The 22273-nt window shown below is 38.8% G+C and overlaps 1 protein-coding gene across 1 annotated transcript in view; it reads right to left on the bottom strand.

The window, feature by feature from the left end:
- Positions 1 to 901: 901 nt before the first annotated feature.
- Positions 902 to 22273, bottom strand: part of ANKRD10 (ankyrin repeat domain 10) — a 60021-nt gene continuing 38649 nt past the window's right edge. Inside the window, exons 4-6 of the mRNA XM_042456143.1 lie at positions 13332 to 13567; positions 6009 to 6104; positions 902 to 2439 (exon numbers count right to left, since the gene is read on the bottom strand). Of these exons, the coding sequence (XP_042312077.1) occupies positions 1982 to 2439; positions 6009 to 6104; positions 13332 to 13567 (790 nt within the window). The 3' untranslated portion in view covers positions 902 to 1981. The remainder of the gene's footprint in view (positions 2440 to 6008; positions 6105 to 13331; positions 13568 to 22273) is intronic.

Below are 22273 nucleotides of genomic sequence, written 5' to 3'. Positions count from 1 at the left end.
CAGGATGGGAATTTGCAAAGGAATACATGGTTAATTCCATGAGGTTTGATTGCCCAGGGAGCTGCACATTATCTGTTCAGTGCTCTCCTGTCTTTCTGAATAGTTAATGGCTTTCCCAACCAAAACTACACCCTCATGTTCAGAGTACGCCTTCCCATCATGGCAGACTGAAGTGGCCACTGGTGAGTTCTTTGCCATTCCATCCTGTTTAAATTGATCTGGATTAAATTCTTCCTAAGTAGTTCCTCCCCCTTTTCCTTAGGTCTTACCATCTGTTTTGGCATATCTGTTCTTTTGTTCATTTTGGCTTGTTGTTGTTCCAGTACCACTAACTCCTCTGTTTCACTGCCATTTGGAAAAATTAAATTCATTTTCCATACAGATTCTGACTCTTGATCAGTGACTCTGGGAAGCGGCCAATTAATCAGTTTTATTTTTATCCATTTCTCACTATGAAACTTGACGCAACACAGTCAAGAGTGGATTTAGGCCCTGGGTCTTTATCCATTTGGCACCCTTTTTTTCTCTGAGAGCAAACATGTGTCCCTTTTTTGGTATCTAAATTTGTAGCTTTTCCTTCTTTAAGGTATCACTAGATAGTGATGCCAATTCTAAATTACATAACTGGTTATGTGAATAGAGAAATTTGGGAAGTAGAAATGTATGGTGAGCAAGATCAAGAATTAGCATACCCTGGTTCTGTGGCAATGATGGTAACCATGTAGATTGTAGAACGGTACAGAGTAGTGAAAGACACTCTCAGTGATAGATACTAAGACGTATAGTGAGAAGACAGCGACTACCTCATTTATTATTTATAATGTATTTTTTGAAACTATACTTTTGGGTTTAGGAGCCAAATAATAAAGATAAATATTGATGCTATACAAAGATACTGCTGTATAATGCAAGATGGAGTTTATTTTTTTAAATTCAATTGTAAAGGTCCCTTTTGAAACAAAAAGATACAAGCACAGTTTAAACAGATCATCATCTTATAGTTTAACACTTTCTTCATCCATCTTAATTTTACCAAAATTCACAAAAGTAATAATGTTACAAAGTTTTGCAGTGAACGTGTAGATATTCTGCATATATAAACAATGTATTCAACCTTCAAACAATATATTTCCATCAAATTTGGCTTAAAAATAAAATAATACAGCCACTGCAACTAGGCTGGAAATTCACAACATTTCAACAGTTTAAAGCAATGTGTTTCTCTTTAAAAACATGGAGAAAAAAACCATCAAAATATATGCATATAGTAAAACAAAGGTGAAATATATTGACCAGACATTTCAACAGTTTTTTTGTAATTCACATACACAGTAGAACAGTGTCAACATGCTATTCTGTCTGTGAGCTATGGTAAAATATCATGCATATACCCAATGAAACAAAAGGAAGAGAGTCCCAGTTTCTTCTAATGAACCACGTGGTATGAAGTGGCTTGAAGCATCTAAACACTATTTTAAGCAGTTAATTTGTTAATATCAAACAGATTATGTCAGATGTTTTTACTGTCACCACCCACTCTTTGCATAGTCATAGCTGGCACTGATATTGCTTACCATAGTCTCAACAGAAAGTCTTAAACCAGAGAATTTGCACTGTACTAATATAAAAACTTGAACTTTGCTCTACAGAGTTTAGGTTCAGAACAGCTTACTGAAAGTGAACACCAAGTTCTATAGTACAGTGCTTATAGCTTAGAAATAAAAAAGTAAAAAACTAGAACTTGTCATTAAAAAAAGAACAATCCATTGTAAAAGCACCTATTCATAAATCTAATGAGTCCTGTGCATGCAAAATTAGAAGCATAAGGCTGTCAAGCATCAAAGTCTTTTAAACAATGTGTAAAAAAAAAAAATCACTTGTTGTATCCTTCAGATGATATTCCCACCCTCCACCCCATTAACTTCTTAAGTATTACTTTTCAAAATATGTATGACATCCACAAAAATGTGGTATTGACAACTTAGGAACCATGATAAAGATACATTGTACCCAAGACAGTATTTTCATATTTCTGTGCAACTTTAACAGAATTGGAATGCTCAACAACACTGTTAAGTTCAGGAAAACTTTCAGCAGTATCCCCAAAACCATGGTAATGTCCATAGTGCAATGTATCTCCAAAGTCATCCACCCACGAGGGCCTGTTTGACACAAGGCTACTTGGGCTTCCATTTAGATGCAAAGAACCACACATATCAGAAGCAGCATTCAGAACCTTTTCTGGTTCCTCAACATTATTGCCAACATTGATGGCATGCTTATGAGCAGAGGCTAGTGCATTAGGTACTATCAATGTTAGGCATTCTTCACGCCTGGCACTCAATCCATTGAGCTGAGCTGGGGAAGTGAAGTCCAAATGTCCACTGATGGTATGTCCATTTGCCAATGCATTCAATATGGTGTTACTGCAGTTCATATCTGCATTAAGAAATAGACCTGTCACCACAAATTGACTCAAGGGGGAAAAAGCCATCTACCATTCTACAATTTTTTTAAATAAATTTGTCAAAGCAAACCTGTCCCAGTCCAGACCCAAAACATAGGCCTAAATTAATTTGCTTATATACTTAAAACAAAACAGAGCTCTTTCTGTTTAACAAAGGCTGAGAAATGAGTCAGACTGGTATATGAAAGCCTAATTTAAATGGTACATATACCATTATTCCAGCAAAAGATGCTAAAAATGGTTAATGTGTTAAGGACACAATTCTATAAAAACTTGTTCAAGGAAAAGCTCCACTGAACACAGTAGGTGTTTATGTTAAGGAAGGATACATAGGAATGGCTTGGACTTTTATTTTTAACAGAAATGGCTAGTGCGAACTGGCCAATTAAAAACTGCAAGCAATATTTTGGAAACAGAAAATGCTAAATGCATTTCTAAATTAAGATAAATAAAACTTGTAGTATCTTGACTAAACACAAAGTGAACTAAATTTGTGACTTCAAAGTGTTGTGAATTATGTGAATATTAATTTGCCATATTAAGTTTTAGTTGAGCATACAGTAAACAGGATTACAAAAAGCTTTATGCTAATTAAGAATGATTATGTAGCATGTCTTGTGATCAGTATTTTAAATCAACTTTTATTTAAAATATAAAGCATAATAAATCCATTCTATTCTTTAAAGAAAAAAAAATCAATATATACTGTCCATTTCCTAAACTCTTATAAGTACATATAACATGTACCTTGTGTTGTAGAAAACCCCATTGGTCTTGTTTTAGGTGTAGAAATTAGTACAATAATTAAAAATTTCCATAAACAATTTTTTAAAATAAAACCGTATATGTACAGTATATATAATGAGACTAAAATTAATAGCAGGATCTAAAGTAGAGCTCTTGATTACAGCAATTGCAATAGTCTACCTTGCACTGAATTTTTTGGTAATTGAATATTTTACACGGTTTCTAGGTTTCTTTGAACTTTAGAGTACATGCATGCTGTATGTTGTTGCATGACACAATAAACCAGAAATCTACTTGCAGAAAGAGGAGTTAAACAAACCAGCAGCCTTAATCCATGATTTATCACATCTTGTGAATCCTGACATTGCTACTGTTTAGGTTTATCTCTTTAAAATACTATGAATTAATCACCAGTTTAAGTGTGTGAATTCTGTTTCTGGTTTTTAAGAGAAACAAATCAGGGTAACAGCGTCATCTGATTTGCACAACATGGTAAACAACGAGCGCTCAATTCTAGCCATTTCCACTTGGTTAGTGCTCAATGGCATGCTGCTCTTAATAAACAGATGGCTTCCCAGCTTATCATGTTTTGCAAACAATCATTACATCTATATACTTCACAACTCAGTTCAGCATTACTTTGCCACATTATAAGCAATCCATTCCTCTACTATTTCACATGCAGTTGGACCTTCGTATCTGTGGGGAATACAGAAAAATACAGGACCTCAAGTCCCATTCTCCTTAATGGAGATGTGAGATATGCACAGCCGCATTGCACACACTGAGATTGGGAACAACAGGGCATAGTGTCTGTGGATACTTAAATCCATGAATGGCAAGCCTGCAGATAGCAAGGCCTCACTGTATTAGAAAAGTGGGAAAGATATTCAAATAATTTAATATGCCAATATTTTATCCTAATGTGCTTACAGATGTTAGCCACATTTGCATAGAATATTAAGCCAGGATTCTGGAAAATTCTGGTTTATTATGAATGAGTTTCACCCTGGTGCACACAGTCCATTTGTTCCTCCTGCCAGCCATTAAATTAAACAGAAATTGAACTGGAAAAACTTGCTAGCTCCATTCTTTACAGGCTATGATTTGTAGTACATAATTGCTCTTGGTTTATGACAACTGGATTGTAAAGGGATAGACAAGCCAGTATCCTTGTTCAAGTAACACAATAACTATTTAATTCCTGGCTAATTTAGAAGCTCATGTAAGTTCAGTGCACCTGTGTCATACATGGGCAGACTATATGAGGCTTCCAGCTTACTGTATATGGAAGCCGCACACTCATTAAAGTAATGGTGAATGCGCCACGGGGATGTGCAAGCTGTCCCGAGCTGCTAACATGCTCCCCATTGTTTTTAATGGTGTGTAAGCATACACGGATTTCTCCTTACGTGGGGGATCCAAAACGGATCCCCCCATGTAAGGGGAGGATCCACTGTAGTAGAAGCCAAGCATGAGCAAAGAGGCTGCATGCACAAAAACACAGTTCGTTCACAATCAGCCAGGAGTCTGGAATCCTGGCTTATTCTTCTGTACGAAGTGGTAAAACTTCAAAGAAATATAAAAGTGCTGGGTTAGTTGATATTTTCAGTTGCCCAGCAGGCAAATCGTAAGGAAGCAACTACTACCTTATTAAACTTTGTGTAAGATTCTTACTAATGTGAGAGAACAGTTCCAGTGATTATACTTATGTTGAAATTAGTAAGGCAACATGATACAAAATATTATAATTAGTTCTCTCATTTTTTAAAAAAAATATATTATTAAAATATCATTAAGATCAGACAGCAATGACTTTAGCTTCTTATCTGATTAATGTTTTTGTACAACATAAATCAGAAATATTTCCTCTAAAAACAGAATTTGAAGATTTAGAACATTCAAATAATGAACTTTGTACTGATTCTATTCACTCTTTTCCATTCATTTCAATGGATAGTGAGACTGCTCTGCACAAGCAATACCTTATATGTAGCAAGCTCCTTTCACTGCTTAATGACTGTGTCTCAAATCTCCCCTTCCTACATGTTGTGGCCATAATGAAAACTGGAGACACTAATGTTTTTTTAAAATCCCCTGGTGTGATTGCAGCCTTATGGGCCAACAGTGTCCTCGAGTGTATTTAGCAAAGCTTGAAATGGAGATGACTGTGAAAGACTGTGCTTTACGTGGACATGGATCACATTTCCTTAAGGTTCTGAATAATAGTTGAAAATTGCAACCAGGAATTCAGTATTAATTTGGCTGAACAGTTTAATAAAGATATATTATTTCAAAACAAACCAGCTAGCTTTGGGACAATTTTAGTTAGCATCTGCAAAGCTAAATTTGCAATACTACACACTGATTGGGCAATGCTATTAGTTTTCAATAATTTAAACAATTGTTGCATTAATCCAACTATGAATATTCGTTCAAGAAGCAAGTATGATCAAGGCACACACAGATCTTTAACTGAACTGCAACAGCCCCTAGTAATATATTTAGATCTGTAATTAGGTTTTTCCTTCTACCTCACAGCACATTCCACAAAACTGATAGTTTTGCTAGTTAAAATGCCTTTAGGTGTTTTAGCAATACAATAGTTTTGGGACATGTGCAATAAAATAAAGTTAGAGATAAAATGCATATTGACTCTTGCAACGACAAGGAGTTTGCATGGCAGAAACTGTGTAAATTTCAATTTCTCTGGGTCCAACAGAACCACTCTTCAGTTTAGTATCTTCAACCATTTGAATGTTGTTGTAGTTAACAGGAAACTGTCCGCTCCCACCTGATATAACAGAAAACTCTCTATCAACATGCATATTGTCAGCATCTTCTTCACTTCCTCCATTTGTCATTGGTATTAAATCACCCAAACTCTGACCTGTTTAAAAAAAAATTCAGGTGGTGAGTATTTCACATATAGATACTTTCCATCTCTCTCGAACCCAGGCACTACTGCATTTGGCATGGTTGAAAATGATCCCAATTAAAGACTGAACTGACAATGGAATGCTCTGAAACATTACAGGCTTGCGACCAAACTAGAATTTAGCATGCCCTGCCTACTTTCTCTAAAGTCATTTCAAGTCTTCATTTTCATAGAGATTAGTTCTTTTCCAACATTTTCATCTGAGGAAGTAGACTTAAGTCTATGAAAACTCATGCTGCTGATTTCTTTCTTTAGTCTCAAAGGTGCTACAAGATCTCTCCACATACTGAATTCAACAAGTTATCTTTATGAATTCAGAAAGACTGAATGCTAACTTAAAAAGGAGCACAATAACAGCAGCCAAGGGTCATAGTTTTTAATTACAGCAAGAAAGGCAGGCAAGAACATAAGTGAACTGAAAATATCCACAAAGAACGGGTTGCTTACCTGTAGCTGTGGTTCTCCAAGTGGTCACCTTGCAGACATTAGGGTTTTTGCGCCTCCGCAGAGACTCTACTCGTAAGTTCAAAAGCTGAGCAGATTAGCAGGTAGCCCCACCCACTCTCATGTACTGAGCATGCCAAAGCCTGCCAATCTAGCTCCACCTTCCATTTGACTCGATCGCAAAAAAAAAAATACAGAGACCTGAAAGAGGGGAAGTAGGGTGTGTATGTGTGAGGGCACAGATCACCACTCAGAGAACCACAGTTACAGGTAAACAACCTGTTCTTCTCTGTCGTGGTCTCTGTGTCTCACACATTAGGGTGACTAAAAAGCTTACCTATGAAAGGAGGTCAGGTAACTATAGAATAGATGAAAGAACAGCACAGCCAAAACTGGCATCCCAACAGTCTGGGCAATCCACTTTGCAAACCTTTGTAAAGAAACAGGGTGGCCTTTCTTAAGTCCACCATAACAAACAAAAATTTGTTGGTAGATGTCTGGTCTGAGGACGGCCTTGTCCCTGTGAAATACCAGATAAGGCTCATCTGAGTGTAAGGCAGTGAGTTCTGAGGATCGTCTAGCTGAGATGATAGCGGCCATAAATGCTACCTTGAAGGAGGAGAGCTTGAGGGAGGCTGACCCTAGAGGTTTGAAGGGAGGCCTTGTAAGCACCAAGGAGAGTGACCGGGGGGGGGGGGGGGGAGTGCTAGTAAGGGATTGGAGGGTAGAGATGATGGAACCCTTTGAAAAACCTCTTGACCACAGCAGAGGTGAAGAGTTTAGCGGAGGATAAAGCAGGAGGTTGGTAGGCCACGATGGCAGAGAGATAAACCTTAAGAGATGAGAAAGCCAGTCCTTCATTTCTGAGCTGAAGAAGAAAGTATAAGGACAGGTGAAGAAAGCTCTGAATGAGCTTCAGCAAAAGCACAGAAACGTCTCCATTTGTAGGAGTTTGGTGGAGTTCTTATGCGAAACTGATAAGACCCTTAGAAGGCCAGGAGAGTCACTGCTGAATCCTCTGGGTCATTAGGTGGAGGCTGCAGACATTTGGGTGGAAGACTTCACTGTTGGAGTGGGAGAGGAGATCCAGCCAGCCTGGGAGATGGAAATACCAGCCCTTGGAGAGTACAGGATCAGACAAATGGAGCCACAAGTATAGCGTTCAACCTCTCCTCCAACAGCTTGACCAATAATTTCATCACCAGTGGAAGAGGGGGGAAGGCGTAGAGAAAATGTGTTGACCAGTTGTGGAGGAAGGCATCTCCTAAGGAGTTCTGACCCTTGCTTGCTCAAGTGCAGAAGCGTGTGCACTGCACGTTCTCTGGAGAGGTGAAGAGATCCACCTGTGGGGTCCCCCAGTGTGATGTGATCAACATTAATGCCCTGGGTGATAGGGTACACTCATGATGAAGAGCTCTGTCATGACTCAGGGAGTCTGTCATGACACTGTCTTTTCCTACCAGATGGACTGCAACAGAGTTGATGGAGCGAATGTGCACCACCTCCACAGCCACCGAGGAAGGCTGAGAAGGGTTTGAGAGTGAGTGCCACCTTGCTTTATGTATCAGACAGTGGTCATATTGTCAGTCACAACTTGAACCACCTTGTGGTGGAGGTGGTTCTTAAAGCCCTGAAGGCCTTGATGATAGCCAGGAGTTCCAGAACACTGATGTGCATCTGAGACTCTATCAGAGTCCACTGGCCCTGAACAAGACCACTGTAATGAGCTCCCCAGACTATCATTGATGTGTCTGTGGTGACCTTCTGAGATGGCATTCCTCCCAGAACATTTCAAGGAATGGTCCACCATTAGCGTGAAGCTCATACTTTCATTGGAAGGATCAGTCTTTTGGATTGTCAGTTGGAGAGGTGGCTGAACACAGAGAGAAACCAATGCTGAAGTGGTCTGAATGTTATATGTGCCAAGTAGGTGACAGCTGTGGTTGACACCATGAAGCCTAGAAGCCTTTGAATATGTCGCTGATGGGTGGAATAGCTGAAGGACGGTGTGTATGTGCATCCAATGAGACTCGGCCTTTCGTGTGGGGAGGTAAGCATAAGCCGCGAGAGTCAAGATGCTCCTATGTACTGTATCGCTCTCACTGGCTCCAGGACAGATTTGGAAGGATTGATAGTAAGGCTGAGGTTGGTGAGCAGAGACAGGTTATAATGAATGTTGTTGAAGAGCTGAGTGTGAGAAGACGACACCAGAAGCCAGTTGTCCAGGTAAGGAATTTTTTTTTATACCTTGGACAGAATGGTGCGAAATCACCACTGTCATGCATTTTGTGAAAACCATGGGGGTGGTGGAAAGGCCAAAGGGTAAGACAGTACATTGATAAAGATCTCTATTGATGGCAAAGCAAAGATACTTTAAGTGTTGGGGCCAAATTGCAATGTGGAAATAAGTTTCTTTCAGGCCAATAGACACAAACCAGTCTGCTTGATGAAGTAAGAGCAGGATGGACTGAAGAGTCACCATCTTGAACTTGTGTGGAGTGATGTAACGGGTGACTCCTGTGAGGTCGATAGGGTAGAGGCCTCTGTCTTTTTTAGGGGCCATGAAGTATCTGGAGAAATAACCATCCAGTCGGCACCTGTCCAAAATGCGTTGGATGGCACCTTTGTCAAGAAGAGAGCTAACTTCCTCTTTTAGAGTTGGAGAAGATGGAGTAGAATGAAAAATGCCAAATGAAGTATTTGAAAACTTGATGGCATCACCAAGGTGAATGATGGTCAAGCCCCAGGCATCTGTGGTGATCTTCTGCCAGATGTTGTAGAAGCGGGAAAATTTGGATATCAGTAGTCAAAATGGAATGGAAAAGACTGCCTGGAGTTTGGGTGACGTCCTTATTGAGAGGTCAAAAACGAGACTTCCATGAAGATGACTTCTTGGAGGGCTGCTGCTACTGTTGCTGCTGGTACCTCTGTTGCCAAAAAGGTCGTCTTGAAAAGGAAGTGGATGGCTGGGAAGTGCCATGAAATTGAGAGGAAGGGGTAGAACGGGCCCTAGAGAACATTGAAGAAGCCGACCTGGGGTACCAGGAAAGATACAGAGGACGATATTGTTGTCTGTGGCCTGAAATGCCCAGTTTCTTTCCAGTCAGGCGTGCTTTGCAAAGATGATCCAAAAATCCATCCATTTTAGAGTTGAAAAGGCCCTTATGCTCAAAGGGAAGGTCTTCCACACGTCGTCATGCTTTGCCAGTAAGGCTGGTAGACCTGAGCTATGCATAACAATGGCCCCATACAGACAGACCAAAATAAAGCTGCTTCGGGTCACTTTGGAGGTATGTTGTTTCAATGATGCATACGTACTAAGAGTCCGGAAGCTGCACCAAAGCTGCACTCCAGTCCTTAGGACTGGATTGTGGCTTTGATGTGGCTTCCGGACTCTTAGGACGCATGCATCACTTAAACAGCATACCTCTAAAGTGACTCGAAGCAGCTTTATTTTGGCCTGTCTGTATGGGGCCAATGCAGGGCAACTGCTCCTGAAATCACCTTAGAAGTCCAGTCGACGGAATGTCTCGCAGAGTGGATCTGTTGGTTAACCAGAGATAAGGCTTCATTATAGAAGGCTAAAGCAGCAGCTTTCTGGTCCTCAGGGAGGCTTGGGATGAACACAGCCATCCTATCCCAAAGAGAGATTAGTGGGAGAAAGGACCTTAGCTTCCCAAGATTCTGGACAGAGGAAAGGTGATGGAGGGGTTGTTGACCTGTAATAATGATTGGACCAAAAAGATTGGTACCAAAATGGAGAGTGGGATCATGATTGGATATGGAGAGCGGTAGGAGAGTTCTCTGCAATGCTATCAGTCACAGTAGGAAGGAGATGGCCTCTCCCTTCAATAATCTTCTGTTCTGTAGTGTTCCATGTATGATGTCGAGGTGTAGGGAGAATCCAAGCTGTAGTAGTATAGCCTTGAGGAGGAACGGGACAAATCCAAATAGTCAGCATATATGGCTGGAGAATGATGCAATCTGATTGGTGACATGCGCTGGGATGGCGGAGGCAGTAGGGTAAAAGACAGCTGGTAAGCCCATGAAGGTGAAGCCAAGATCTGGGATGGCAGAGGTTTTCCTGGTGGAGGAGGAAAAGGGGATCGATGTCAATGTCAATACTGGCAAAGTGGTCCCAGATGATGATAGCAAGGCCATGGTCGGTACCGATGTTGTTAGCATGCCTGGCATCAAGCCCGCAGCGTGGACCGAAAGGGGCATAGAAATGGTCGTCTCAGTAGGTCTTGGTACTGAAGGTTCTGAGGTGATTGTAGGAGCCAATCCCGAGGATTTAGCATGTTTATGCTTCTTTCTCTCTTTAGGCTTCATAGAGTCTGATGTATCACAACCATCTCTAGGAGCTGCAGGCTGCTTTTTTTGCCTTCAGAACCTGAGGTTTGGGAGAGGCTGGGAAACTGATGGAACTTCGTGAGTTGAGGGAGAAGAGATGGTAGGGGCCAACACAGGTGGAGTGGGCTCCATAACGAGGCCTTGAACAGTAGCGGTAGAAACCTCCAAAGAGGTCGTCGAGGTCGAAGATGTTGTTGGAACCGAAGATGTCGGGATGGTGTTGTCAAAGGTCCTTTCTTCGAAACCTTCAGTATTTTTGGTAGTGAGGAGACTGGCACCAAGTCAATGGGTCCTTGGTGGCCACATGGTAAGCAACGGATAAAGACTCCTCCCAACAAAAAACCTTTAGATGAAGTTTCTCTTGCAGTGGACAAATGAGAACTGAAGGTAGAGTGACAGTGACGGGTTTGGGCATGCTCAGTACACAAGGGGGGGGCTACCTGCCAATCAGCCCAGCTTTTGAAATTCTGAGTGGAGTCTCTGCGCAGATGCAAAACCCTAATGCTTGAGGCACAGAGATTACGATGGAGAAAAGATGGAATTAATGAACCTGAATGTGAACCGACTTCTATCTCAATCAAAAAATATATTGATTTGGGAAGTCAATCCAACTAAAATAAAGGATGATTTCAACATGTATATCTAACTTCCTAACTTATTTAATGGCTCTTTAGTTGAGTGTGTGCACTATAACAATGAAGTTACAATTAAACTATAAATACAGTGCGCCCAAGTTATATGCAGGCACATCTTACGCAGACTCCAGCATACGCTGGAAGTCTGCACTGGAAGAAGCCTCAGCGCATCTGGAAGTTGTAATGGCACACCCCGTTATCTTCAATGGGCTCGAGCATACATAGAATTCCCCTTAAGTGGGGGTGGGTGGGTCCAGAATGGATCTCCCACATAAGGAAAGAGCCCACTGTATATAGTTTTAAAATCTTGCCTTCAAACTTGAGAAAGTGATTCAAAATTTAACTCAGCCATGATCTTGCAAGATAGCTTCAGGCAAAGTGAAGTCTATGGTCCTCTGTTCTCCACAATATCTATGATTTGCCAACAGGACTAACTTACCATGCAATAATTCTGTAAATTCTGAAAAATAGTGAAAACTCCCAGGAAAACCTTCTGAGTATTACCATTGAAACAGTTCAAATCCACATGTTAAAAGCTAAGCAGCATATGGACTAACTTAAAGATTATGAGCAATAACTGACTCATTTCAATAAAATCCTAATATTTTGATGGTGTTTAATTTCATCCACTTTTATAAGGGAGTCCATGATGACTCTTAAAAATAACAATACGCTGCACTTTGTTGCTTGTGTGCCTTCAAGTTGTTTTGGACATATGGTGACCGTAGCCTAAGGCAAACCTATCATGGTATTTTGTTGGCAAGATTTGTGCAGAGGGGGTTTGCCATTGTCTTCTCCAAACCGAGCATGTGACTTGTCCAAGGTGGACAAGTGGATTTTATGGTTGAGCTGCGAATCGAACCCTGGTCTCCAGAGTTGTAGTGTACAGACCCATAACAAGCAGAGAACTATGCTCCCAAGTAAATCTTTATTAAGTTCATGCTGTATTGTTTACTAGTAAAGCCAAGATTATGTAACATTCAATCTTGATTCAAACATAAAAGACAGCCATGGATCTTTTCAACATACCCCCGATGCATGCCAAAATCTGCATATGCTCAAGTCCCACTGTCCCCCTCCTCTTTCCCTTACTTCTTCCTTCCTTGCCCCCCTCCTTCTTTCCCTCCCTGCTTACCTCATCGCCGCCGCCGCCGCCTCAGCCTCTTCGTCACCGCTGCTGCGGGAAAGGGTGGGTGGTGGTGGTGGAGGCCTAGAGGCTTCCACACCACCGCAGAAGGGATGGGTGGCGGCCTGGAGGCCTCTTGGCCTCCAACACTACTACCCGGCTTTTCCCGCGGCGGCAGCGGCAACAAGGAGGTAAGCAGGGAGGGAGGGAGGCAGGGAAGGAGGAGAGGGACTTGTCACCAATGGTGGCATGTATCATGGGGGACAATACGGGTTTGCCATCCGTGGATGCTCAAATCCGCACGACAAATCCGTGTATAAGAAGGGCCCACTGTAAATGTTTACCTCTCCTTCACATGCAGATCAGAAGCGCCATATTTTAATTTAACCGCACTGCACTATATCTTATCTCAGAAAAATGTGGTTAGTTTAAAATCATAAACAGATGCTTCCAATTTCCTATTAGCATACAAGAGAAGGAAAAGGTGTGTGGGTGGGTGTGTTATGTTCACCATGACTTGTTTTAGCAGGGAGCCAAGATTTTCCAATTGGTCCACAGTTTACCTCATCATAGTTTTTATTTAAATAAATAAATTCAAAGTGATACAAACACAAGTCTCACCTTCAGTCCTGGCCTTCTTCATTCCAACACTGCCTGTATCTTCAAATGCTCTTTTTCGATTTATACCTCTACTGAGTAGATTAGAGCTCATATTCTGATGGAGCCCATTTAAGGTGCCATTGTTACAGAAATTATTCAGTGGGCAGTTCTGGAGGTTCAAGAGCAATTGAGCACATTCCTGGAAGCCCTGGGTATGTGCAAGATCTGCTGCTGTCAGGCCACTGGCATTTCTCAAGCTGTACAATACAAATATACTGAATTATACCCTGTAACAAAAAACTGGTGACTGCTGTTGATTTTACTAAGAAGGTGATGAGAGAGAATTTTGCAAATCTCAATTAAAGATGGTAAGTTATCAAGTTTAATTAACTAATCTCTTAGCACATATCTGCATTCTGAACAAGGTTTGGGAAGCAGTACAATTAAGAATCATTATGTGCCATAAAAAGCAAATGTTTCCTATTTAAGTGCTTGAAAAGGCTATAATGTCTTTTGCCTGCAGTCCGAAGCAACTAACTTTTACATAAACTTCAGACTCTTGATCCAAATCCTGCCCTCTACTATTTAATTTGATAAAAAAGAATTATCTGAAGAGAGTAAATACTCAAAACAATTATTACAGAATGGGATGGTTGTCCATGGCATTCTAGAATCTAACATCACTAAATACATTACTGTTCTTCAAAACAATATAAAGTTGGTATGCAAGTGTAATAAATTGTTTACATATATACCTACATACAGACCTTTGTTTTGCTATTGCTTATGTTTTGTTTTAAGCTCAGTGCTTACTTCAAAGTTTGTGACATCATAAGTGGTGCAGTATCATGCACTATTTCAACCCATGATCATGGGCAGAAGATTTAACATGAGACTCTGAGCCCCTAAAACTGAAAACAAGATATGATGCATGCATTTAAAGTTTAGTTTTCTATCTGTCATTTGCTATGGAAAATCAGATATATACATGGTTTCTAAGATGCATTGGCTTTTTCACACTGTTAGAGATACTACTTGCTACCTTTGAATAGGTTGGCGAATTGACAGAGCAGGAATTAAGAGAATGAATACAGCTAATCTGTTTGATGCAACAATGTATTAACTTCTCTTTATTCAAGGAACAAAGAATCAAATTACAGGAGCAAGTACTAGATGTTACATTTCCAGACTTGTAGCCATTCTAACTATCCAGTAACTAGTATCATTTTGAGAAATCATTTCGTTTTAAATGAGGGTTCTTTAGTTTTGCAAACCTGTTAGGATTTCAGACTAAAGCAGAATAGTATTTCAGCTGACAACATCCATTTGGAATCTAAACAACTTGGGACATGACTGAAAAAAAGACAATGAAGGGTTTTTTAAGTGGAAGAAACTATCTGAACATAGGGCTCAAAGGAGCTCTCTTTCCTCTGTCCTACCTCTCTCCAATAGGTGCATAAGTACTACAGTGCAATGTTAATGGGAGGCTTGTCCACTTCTTCAATATATGTATCCAGCTACTGCTTTTCTCTCAAAAGACCAGGTTGTCTGTTCAGCTAGAAGAAAACATTTCAAGGTGGTCCTTATGACAAGGATCATTATGGTGATCCATTGTTACTATAATGTATCGAAGATAGTACAGATACTAGAAACCACAGAGAAAAAAGGCTGCTAAATTTTTGATGGAAATATGAACAAGAGATAATAAAAGCTTATAAAGACTGGGGAATACATTCTTATATGGAACAGAAGTAGCTACTCTCTTTAACTTCACTTCATATATTTTAAAAAGGTTACATCAAAGTTCTGAATATGAAGTAATAACTGAATAAATGGTGTGCAGGATTTCAGAAAGAGAAATACATAACAATAAGCAATTTCACTACCAAAGGAATAACAGGAAGGGAATATAACTTTATTTGAACACATTTTAGAAACTGATTTGACTTGGAGTGGCAAAGAAAAAGAAGAACATATAATTGTAAGCTTGGAGGAAAGGAAACATGAAAAAGAAAGAGCATGGATCTTTTAATATTTCAAACAAAAGGATTTTGAATTAATCAGAAATATCCGATATCCAAAATGAAAGGAATGATCCAATTAGGGAATTCTCAGAACTTTTATTTCTTGTAACCACTTCTAGATACTTTCTCATCTTCTATTAAGGAAGCAATATATAACTGTAGTATATTGGAATTTTGAGCAACAGGTCTTATTGGAAAGATCAGTAAGACCTCCTTTAAGAACAGAACAACATGAAGGTTGATTTGTTTCCACACAATTATGGTATCTTATTTCAGCCTGTTCACAGCAAGAAATGACAAAATAGAGGAAAACTGATATTAAGAGAAGGTGGTTGTTTTCATATCTTATGAAGACAGATGCCCAGATTGTAAGGGTTATATGAATTATTCAGATCTATATTAACTTGCTCGTGCCAAACATCTGGAATATGAATATAGTTCAGCAAGCCCTGGGACGAATTCACAAATTTGCTTTATAAAAAGGAAATTTAAACTTAAAATCTAATTCAAGCATTTAAATAATAGGTCTGAAAAACAGTCCATTGAAAAGATTTCTTGAAGAAGATTACTCGCTTTTAAAGCCAAAATATAGAAGATCAGGTTTCTTGGAGCTTTGATATGAATCAAGACATAACTGGGAGTAATAGATAATAAAGACAGCAATAAAAAGCTTTTAAGCCTCTTGATCTTATTTCTCAAGAATAACAATTTTAAACTGTAGAAAAGAACATTTTTGAAAAAACAAACCTTACCAGGTTTGATGCCTAAATAGCCCACCTACCTATATAAAGTACTGCAAAAATGAGATTGTAAATACAGTGAAAAGGAAGGTACTGTAGCACTTTTCCACTGATAATGGGAAGATACACAATAGTGCAACTAGAGCAGTCAATGCAAATGAGTACAGAGCATCCTCTTTAGGTTTGTCCAGTTTATAATGACTTCTGTTACTGTGTTTGCAAGCAGAGGGTGTTGTGCAGTCTTAAAAGATGTTAACATCTTGCAGTGGTGAATGGAAGAAATTTTACAACTAAGATAGGACAAAGCATATGCTAGAGCTTATTAGGATACATGCCACAGGATCAATCCCCAAAAGTCAAACAGATGTGTGTGCAGGACAGGGGAGCTGCATGTTTCCAAATAAGAAAAGTCACTATAGAAAAAAAAATCCTAGTAATGCAAATGATTGTATCTCAAGGTATTGTATGTGTTTACTATACATGATTAAACTTCATCTAACTGAGATAAATGCTTTATCTTCTGATCTTTAATAGTGATGCACATGTATACCTTTGTTTACCGCACTAAGTGTAACATTCATAGCAGGCTTCTCTTTTGCCTCATCCATGTTCCTCTTGGACAATGTGATGCTCCCAGAGTCTTCATTACTATGTTTAGTCTTGACTAGAAGTCTTCTCATCTGTGGCTTTCACTCTTCTTCTGTTTTGAATTTCCATTTAGCTATGTCAGCATGATATCCATTCTAAGGCCATGATTCATTTGAGACTGTTGTAATATTATAAACCAGCTATTAAAGTATGGCAGTGATGCAGCATACAATTTTAAGAATATAAATTTTGCAAAGCTCTAAGGTAACAGATTCATTAGCAGAACTTTTTCCCAATGAAGGCATTAAGCAGATATTCCTGGAATATATTAGGAACTGAACTTTATCCTAAATGTAATGTTAATTGTTACCTCAGGAGTCTCAAGTACCATAAGACCGCTCTCTGTTAGATAAAACTGCTTCCTTTCAATGATTTGGCAATAAGTAAAAGAATAAGCTGTCCTATATACATGTGATTGGAGCATCAAAATTCCAAAGTCAAACTTATTATTAGCTTTTTAAAGAGAACTACAAAGGTATGAATAAAATTTCAAAAAGGCATCTTTAAAATAGGTAAAATGTAGTAAAAAGTCTCCTTTTTACTAATCTTCTGAGTCAACTGACACTTGCAGTTAATATTTCCTTTCTTATGGTACTGCATATAGTCTATTGAGAGGAAGAAAGGGAGGAGGAAATAGGAAAGATTGCTTTCATTCTTAGATGGTCAGCTGAAAACTTGAAGATATCATCCACTTATAATGTCACATACTTTGAACAAAACATATTCTACATAAAACTCCACTTTTTAAAATGGAGGGTACATTAAGGGAGAAAAACCTAAAGTAATTAAAACAATTGCCACTGCATTACAGTTTAAAATGCTTCTCATTAATGCCATGAGACAATCTAAGATAATAAAAAGTTCTTAATCTAATAGGCCCACTTAAAAATACTCAAAACTTTAATATATTGTTAGTTTACAAATTAAAAATAGATACTGCAATTAGGGTAAGCAAAAAGCATGCAAATCTATATATTCTATATCTGAATTCCTAGATTAGCATTAAAACCAATCACCGCAACAAATACCTCAACAGTATGCCTTGTGTGCAGAAAGGAAGCGATACTGAACATTCAATGCCACAACTGTAAGGTTTTCGGAGAAGCACCTGTGGCAGTTTCAGCAGTTTCTATATGGAATGCTCCCCCTTTCTAGGATTACTTGAAAAAATCAAGTCAATTCGAATTACGTAGCTGTAAAACATTGACATGTGTAGTTTTTATAGTTTCAGAATCTTCTCTTTTGATTTAAAAAACGGGCAATGGTGCATAAAACAGGAAACTTACATCATAAGGGATCACATATTTGCAGGCAACATTAAGATTAAAAATTATATTAACATACATAACGTGCAGTAGCACATAATTCACTATCATTTAGCCATCGTCATGTGACCACCTTAACAATGAGACAGTGCGCCTGACTCAAGCACGAACTCTCAAGCACGGATTTTCATCCTGAAGCTCATTGTAATTCTGTCAGTTCTCTGAAATGTAAACATGATATGTACTAGAAACAAATTGTCAATTCATGGCTTCTGTTACTTTAAAAATTTGGTAAATTGCATGTAAAAAAGAATTAATAACTATGCCTACATTAAGATAATACATGGGATTAAAGAATAAATCTGCTTGCTACAGTATCTCTGAAATTAGAAAAGTATTTTCATAGGTTCTCAGACACCATACTAAGGCTATTAAGCAAGAAGTTCAAGATACTAAACTGAAAGTTTTAACCCTTTGGCATCCAAAATAGAAAGCACAACAAAGTGATCTTGAGATTGTTAACAGGCTCAGAACAAAAAAGACTGGGAAAACATCTAAATAGAGTTGCTGCTACATATACATATATTCTTGGTGCCATGTTTTCATTTCACATTAATATGTATATTTTTAAAATGATCTACCTACAGCTTTTTCAATATAAGGACTCTATTTAATTTTCTAACTCCTATAGATCAATATGGATAGCTGCTAGTTACTATATTTTGAAAAGGATGCCACCCCACCCCCCACAAGCATAACATGATCTTTTAACAGAGGCCACCAAGTTTCCTCCAATGTCACCATACGGCTGAAATAAATCGTAGGCAGGGATTGATCAAATATTCTTAGAAAATTCTTTTCTCATTTCGTATTTTTCAAGATATAAGGGGGACACAAGGCTGTACAAGAGAACATTTGCTAGTCCTAAGAGTCCTAGATTTCCAGTTCTATTATTCCAGAATACCACTTTCTCTAACAGCATTGAAGCAACAGCTGTGGTGTGAAGTCCTCTATAAAAAGGAAAGACTCCATAGTTCTGTTCCAAGCTATGCTTCTATAGTATAGCACCAAGGTATAATAAAAACAGGACACTCAATTTCTTACCTAAGAGAATATATGGCCTCTTGGCCAATTACCGTAATATTGCCAATCAGAGGTTACTATAAATTACTCTTTGCAAATAATGGACTCAGTGTAGTACATCTATTTTGTAGCACACTATAAATGCAAATTTGGTCAAGAACAAAATTATAAAGCCTGGACTATAAAGTGTTTCTTTTCTGTGGGCTTTGAGTTCTATATTTAGTATAACTGGCTCTTTCCAGGAGTATTATTCTCCAGTTTTTTGTGAAAAGCATTGGGAACATCCAGACTAGACCTCGGTTGCATGTGGCTCACAGACTGCACAATATCCTGCCTCTGGTCAAGGGTACCTAATTTTAGTTGCTTATACATAGAGCTGACCCCTATCTTGAGGCCTTCTGATTTCATACCATATGATTAAAACTGGATCCACACCATAAATCTAAGGCAAATCTAGTCCTCCATGGAATAAAATCAGATCTAATATTTCTTCAAAGTGGGAAGAGCCAAAGACAACCCTCTATCATCTTTGTTATTTGCTTTTTAATCAAATCCTTAGAGACAAGGATAGAACTGAAAAAAGGACTTCTGATACTAGGCTAGATTAACGTGATTATAAAACAGTGTGATGCGAGGATAACATTAATATAACAATTCTTGGCACTCAGTGCTACACATTTTATTGACATTAAATGTCTATAGCAAAGTATCTAATACAAAACAGAATGTCTGGATATTAACCTAGATGAGAATGTAAAAATATTTGGAAGAATATTTGTGTGATAAAACAAAAAATATTTAGGGATTTTAATAAATAATAATAAATAATAAAATTTTTATTTATATGCCGCCCTTCCTCCGATCAGGGCGGCTCACAACATAATTAAAATACAAACAGTTCCAATAAAAACATATTTAAAACAACCCAACAGTAAAGCCCCAAAGCCCAACCTCTTGGCCACGAAAGAGAGGAGGGAGGCCCACAGGATATTTACTCGGGGAATGCCTGTTGGAATAGGAAGGTTTTGAGGTCCTTCCTAAATTGGGCCAGGGTGGTGGACGAGCGGAGCTCTGTGGGCAGCGCATTCCAAAGGGCTGGGGCAGCTATGGAGAACGACCTCCGAGTAGTGGAGGCCAACCTAGCCCTAGGCACCTTCAGTAGCTGCTGCCCAGACGTTCTGAGAGTGCGAGGCGGAATGTATGGGGAGAGGCGGTCCTTTAGGTATCCTGGGCCCAAGCCATTTAGGGCTTTATAGGTAATTACCAACACCTTATATTGAGCTCGGAAGCGAATGGGCAGCCAATGAAGATCTTTTAAAACTGGTGTTATATGGCTGGTCCTGGACGCACCAGTGACCAGCCGGGCTGCCATATTTTGCACTATTTGCAGCTTCCGAGTTTGGTATAAGGGTTGCCCCATGTAGAGTACGTTGCAGAAATCCAGTCTCGAAGTTACCAGAGCATGTACAACAGTTTCTAGGTCCCTCTGGGCCAGGTATGGGCGCAGCTGGCGAATCAGCCGAAGCTGATAACAAGTGCTCTTGACCGTCGCATTCACCTGAGCAGTCAGGTGAAGCGACGAGTCAAGAAGCACCCCCAGACTGCGCATGGAGTCCTTCACAGGGAGCGTGACCCCGTTCAGGACAGGTGGAACCACCGCCATTCCTGGACCAGGGGAACCTATCACTAGTACCTCCGTTTTCTCTGGATTCAATTTGAGTCGGTTTTCCCTCATCCAGCCCATTACTGACTCCACCTACAACGAATAACTGATTTCAAGTTAATTTTCCATTAATACATAATTTATTTTTAATTACTTGATACATGATAAATGCTCTCATGGATAAGAATATTTATCTTATCCAGTGAACTTGAGAATAACTCCATGGCTAATAGTACTTCTATCATCAGGGAGACAGTCCAAAGTTGGTAGAAACTTTCAAATAATTTCCTGAGGGGGAACCATACATTACTTTGTCAATGCTACACTGTGTGTGTGTGTATACATGGGTATGTATAGGAGGAATAATGTGGCTAAAACCCAGTACAGTATGTCATGCTGTGCTTGTAGCTGTTTTGAACAAAGTTGTATTATACTATCCAGAAAAACAGGCTCAGATTTTAAGGAACCCTAGTGTATGAAAAAAGGCAATACCATACAAGTATTGAAGAAATATAGGAAAAATAGATAAGAAAAGCTTTTATTGTCATACTGCTCACAAAATTGTTTAAATTTTGAAACAATTTAGAGAACTAGAAAGAACAGTAAGACTTAAAAAGAAACAGTCCACAAAGGGAACTGTTTGAGAAGAGCTGAGATTATCTGTAGTCTTGGAGATGATCAAGCACAAGAATTTCAACATTTACAAGTATCAAACTTTGTGCATAAAGATATTAGCAGAGTGAGACCCTGAAAGGAATTAACACAGGTACTATTTCAAATAAATTATAAGAATGGGATCGGATAATGCTGGTGACGTACACATGAACAAACTAAGCTTTTGCACATATAGAGATTATTTCCTAAAATAGCCACATTTGGTTACATGGTTAGAGATATAATTAATTTAATCTTGGATTATAAATTCTCATGTGCGCCATTGGTTCTATTACAATACTAAGGATGCAATAATGATATTGCAAAGTAGTTTAGGATTTGTGACAGACACTAACAGATTACTTTCCCACGAGAACCTATTATACTGTATGTACTCACAGATGATTACTGATTTGATACTTATAGTGTATAATGAATCTTGAAATGCACTTATATATTTTCCTCATTTTAAAGTCATGTTTTATATTTGCTCTTTCCTAAACAGAACTCATCTCTGTTTATGAATGCCTATGATTATTGAAGACTTTCACTACTACTTAAATATGATTTTCCCCTTCTAATTTTACTTTTATGTAAAATTTTACCTTTATTAATGTATGTTTTACCTATAGTGTCATTAAAGATGTTTATTGCTCCTAAATATATTACACATAAAACTAAGATGATTTTCCAGCTCATCACCTTTGAATGTAGACAATGTTATTAAGAATATGAGGAGCTACAAGGGCCAACCTCACCAGCTCCCACTGAGCTTGCTGATCTTAAGTCTACCTGAGCTATTTCACAAAACTGAAATGGAGGGCCTGCAGCACTGAATTTCTTGCAGTAAAGGGAGAGTGAAAATGTACAATTCCAGGCCTATGAC

Source organism: Sceloporus undulatus, chromosome 3, assembly GCF_019175285.1.
Source record: "Sceloporus undulatus isolate JIND9_A2432 ecotype Alabama chromosome 3, SceUnd_v1.1, whole genome shotgun sequence".
Taxonomy (NCBI): domain Eukaryota; kingdom Metazoa; phylum Chordata; class Lepidosauria; order Squamata; family Phrynosomatidae; genus Sceloporus; species Sceloporus undulatus.
This window is presented reverse-complemented; position numbering and strand designations above follow the sequence as displayed.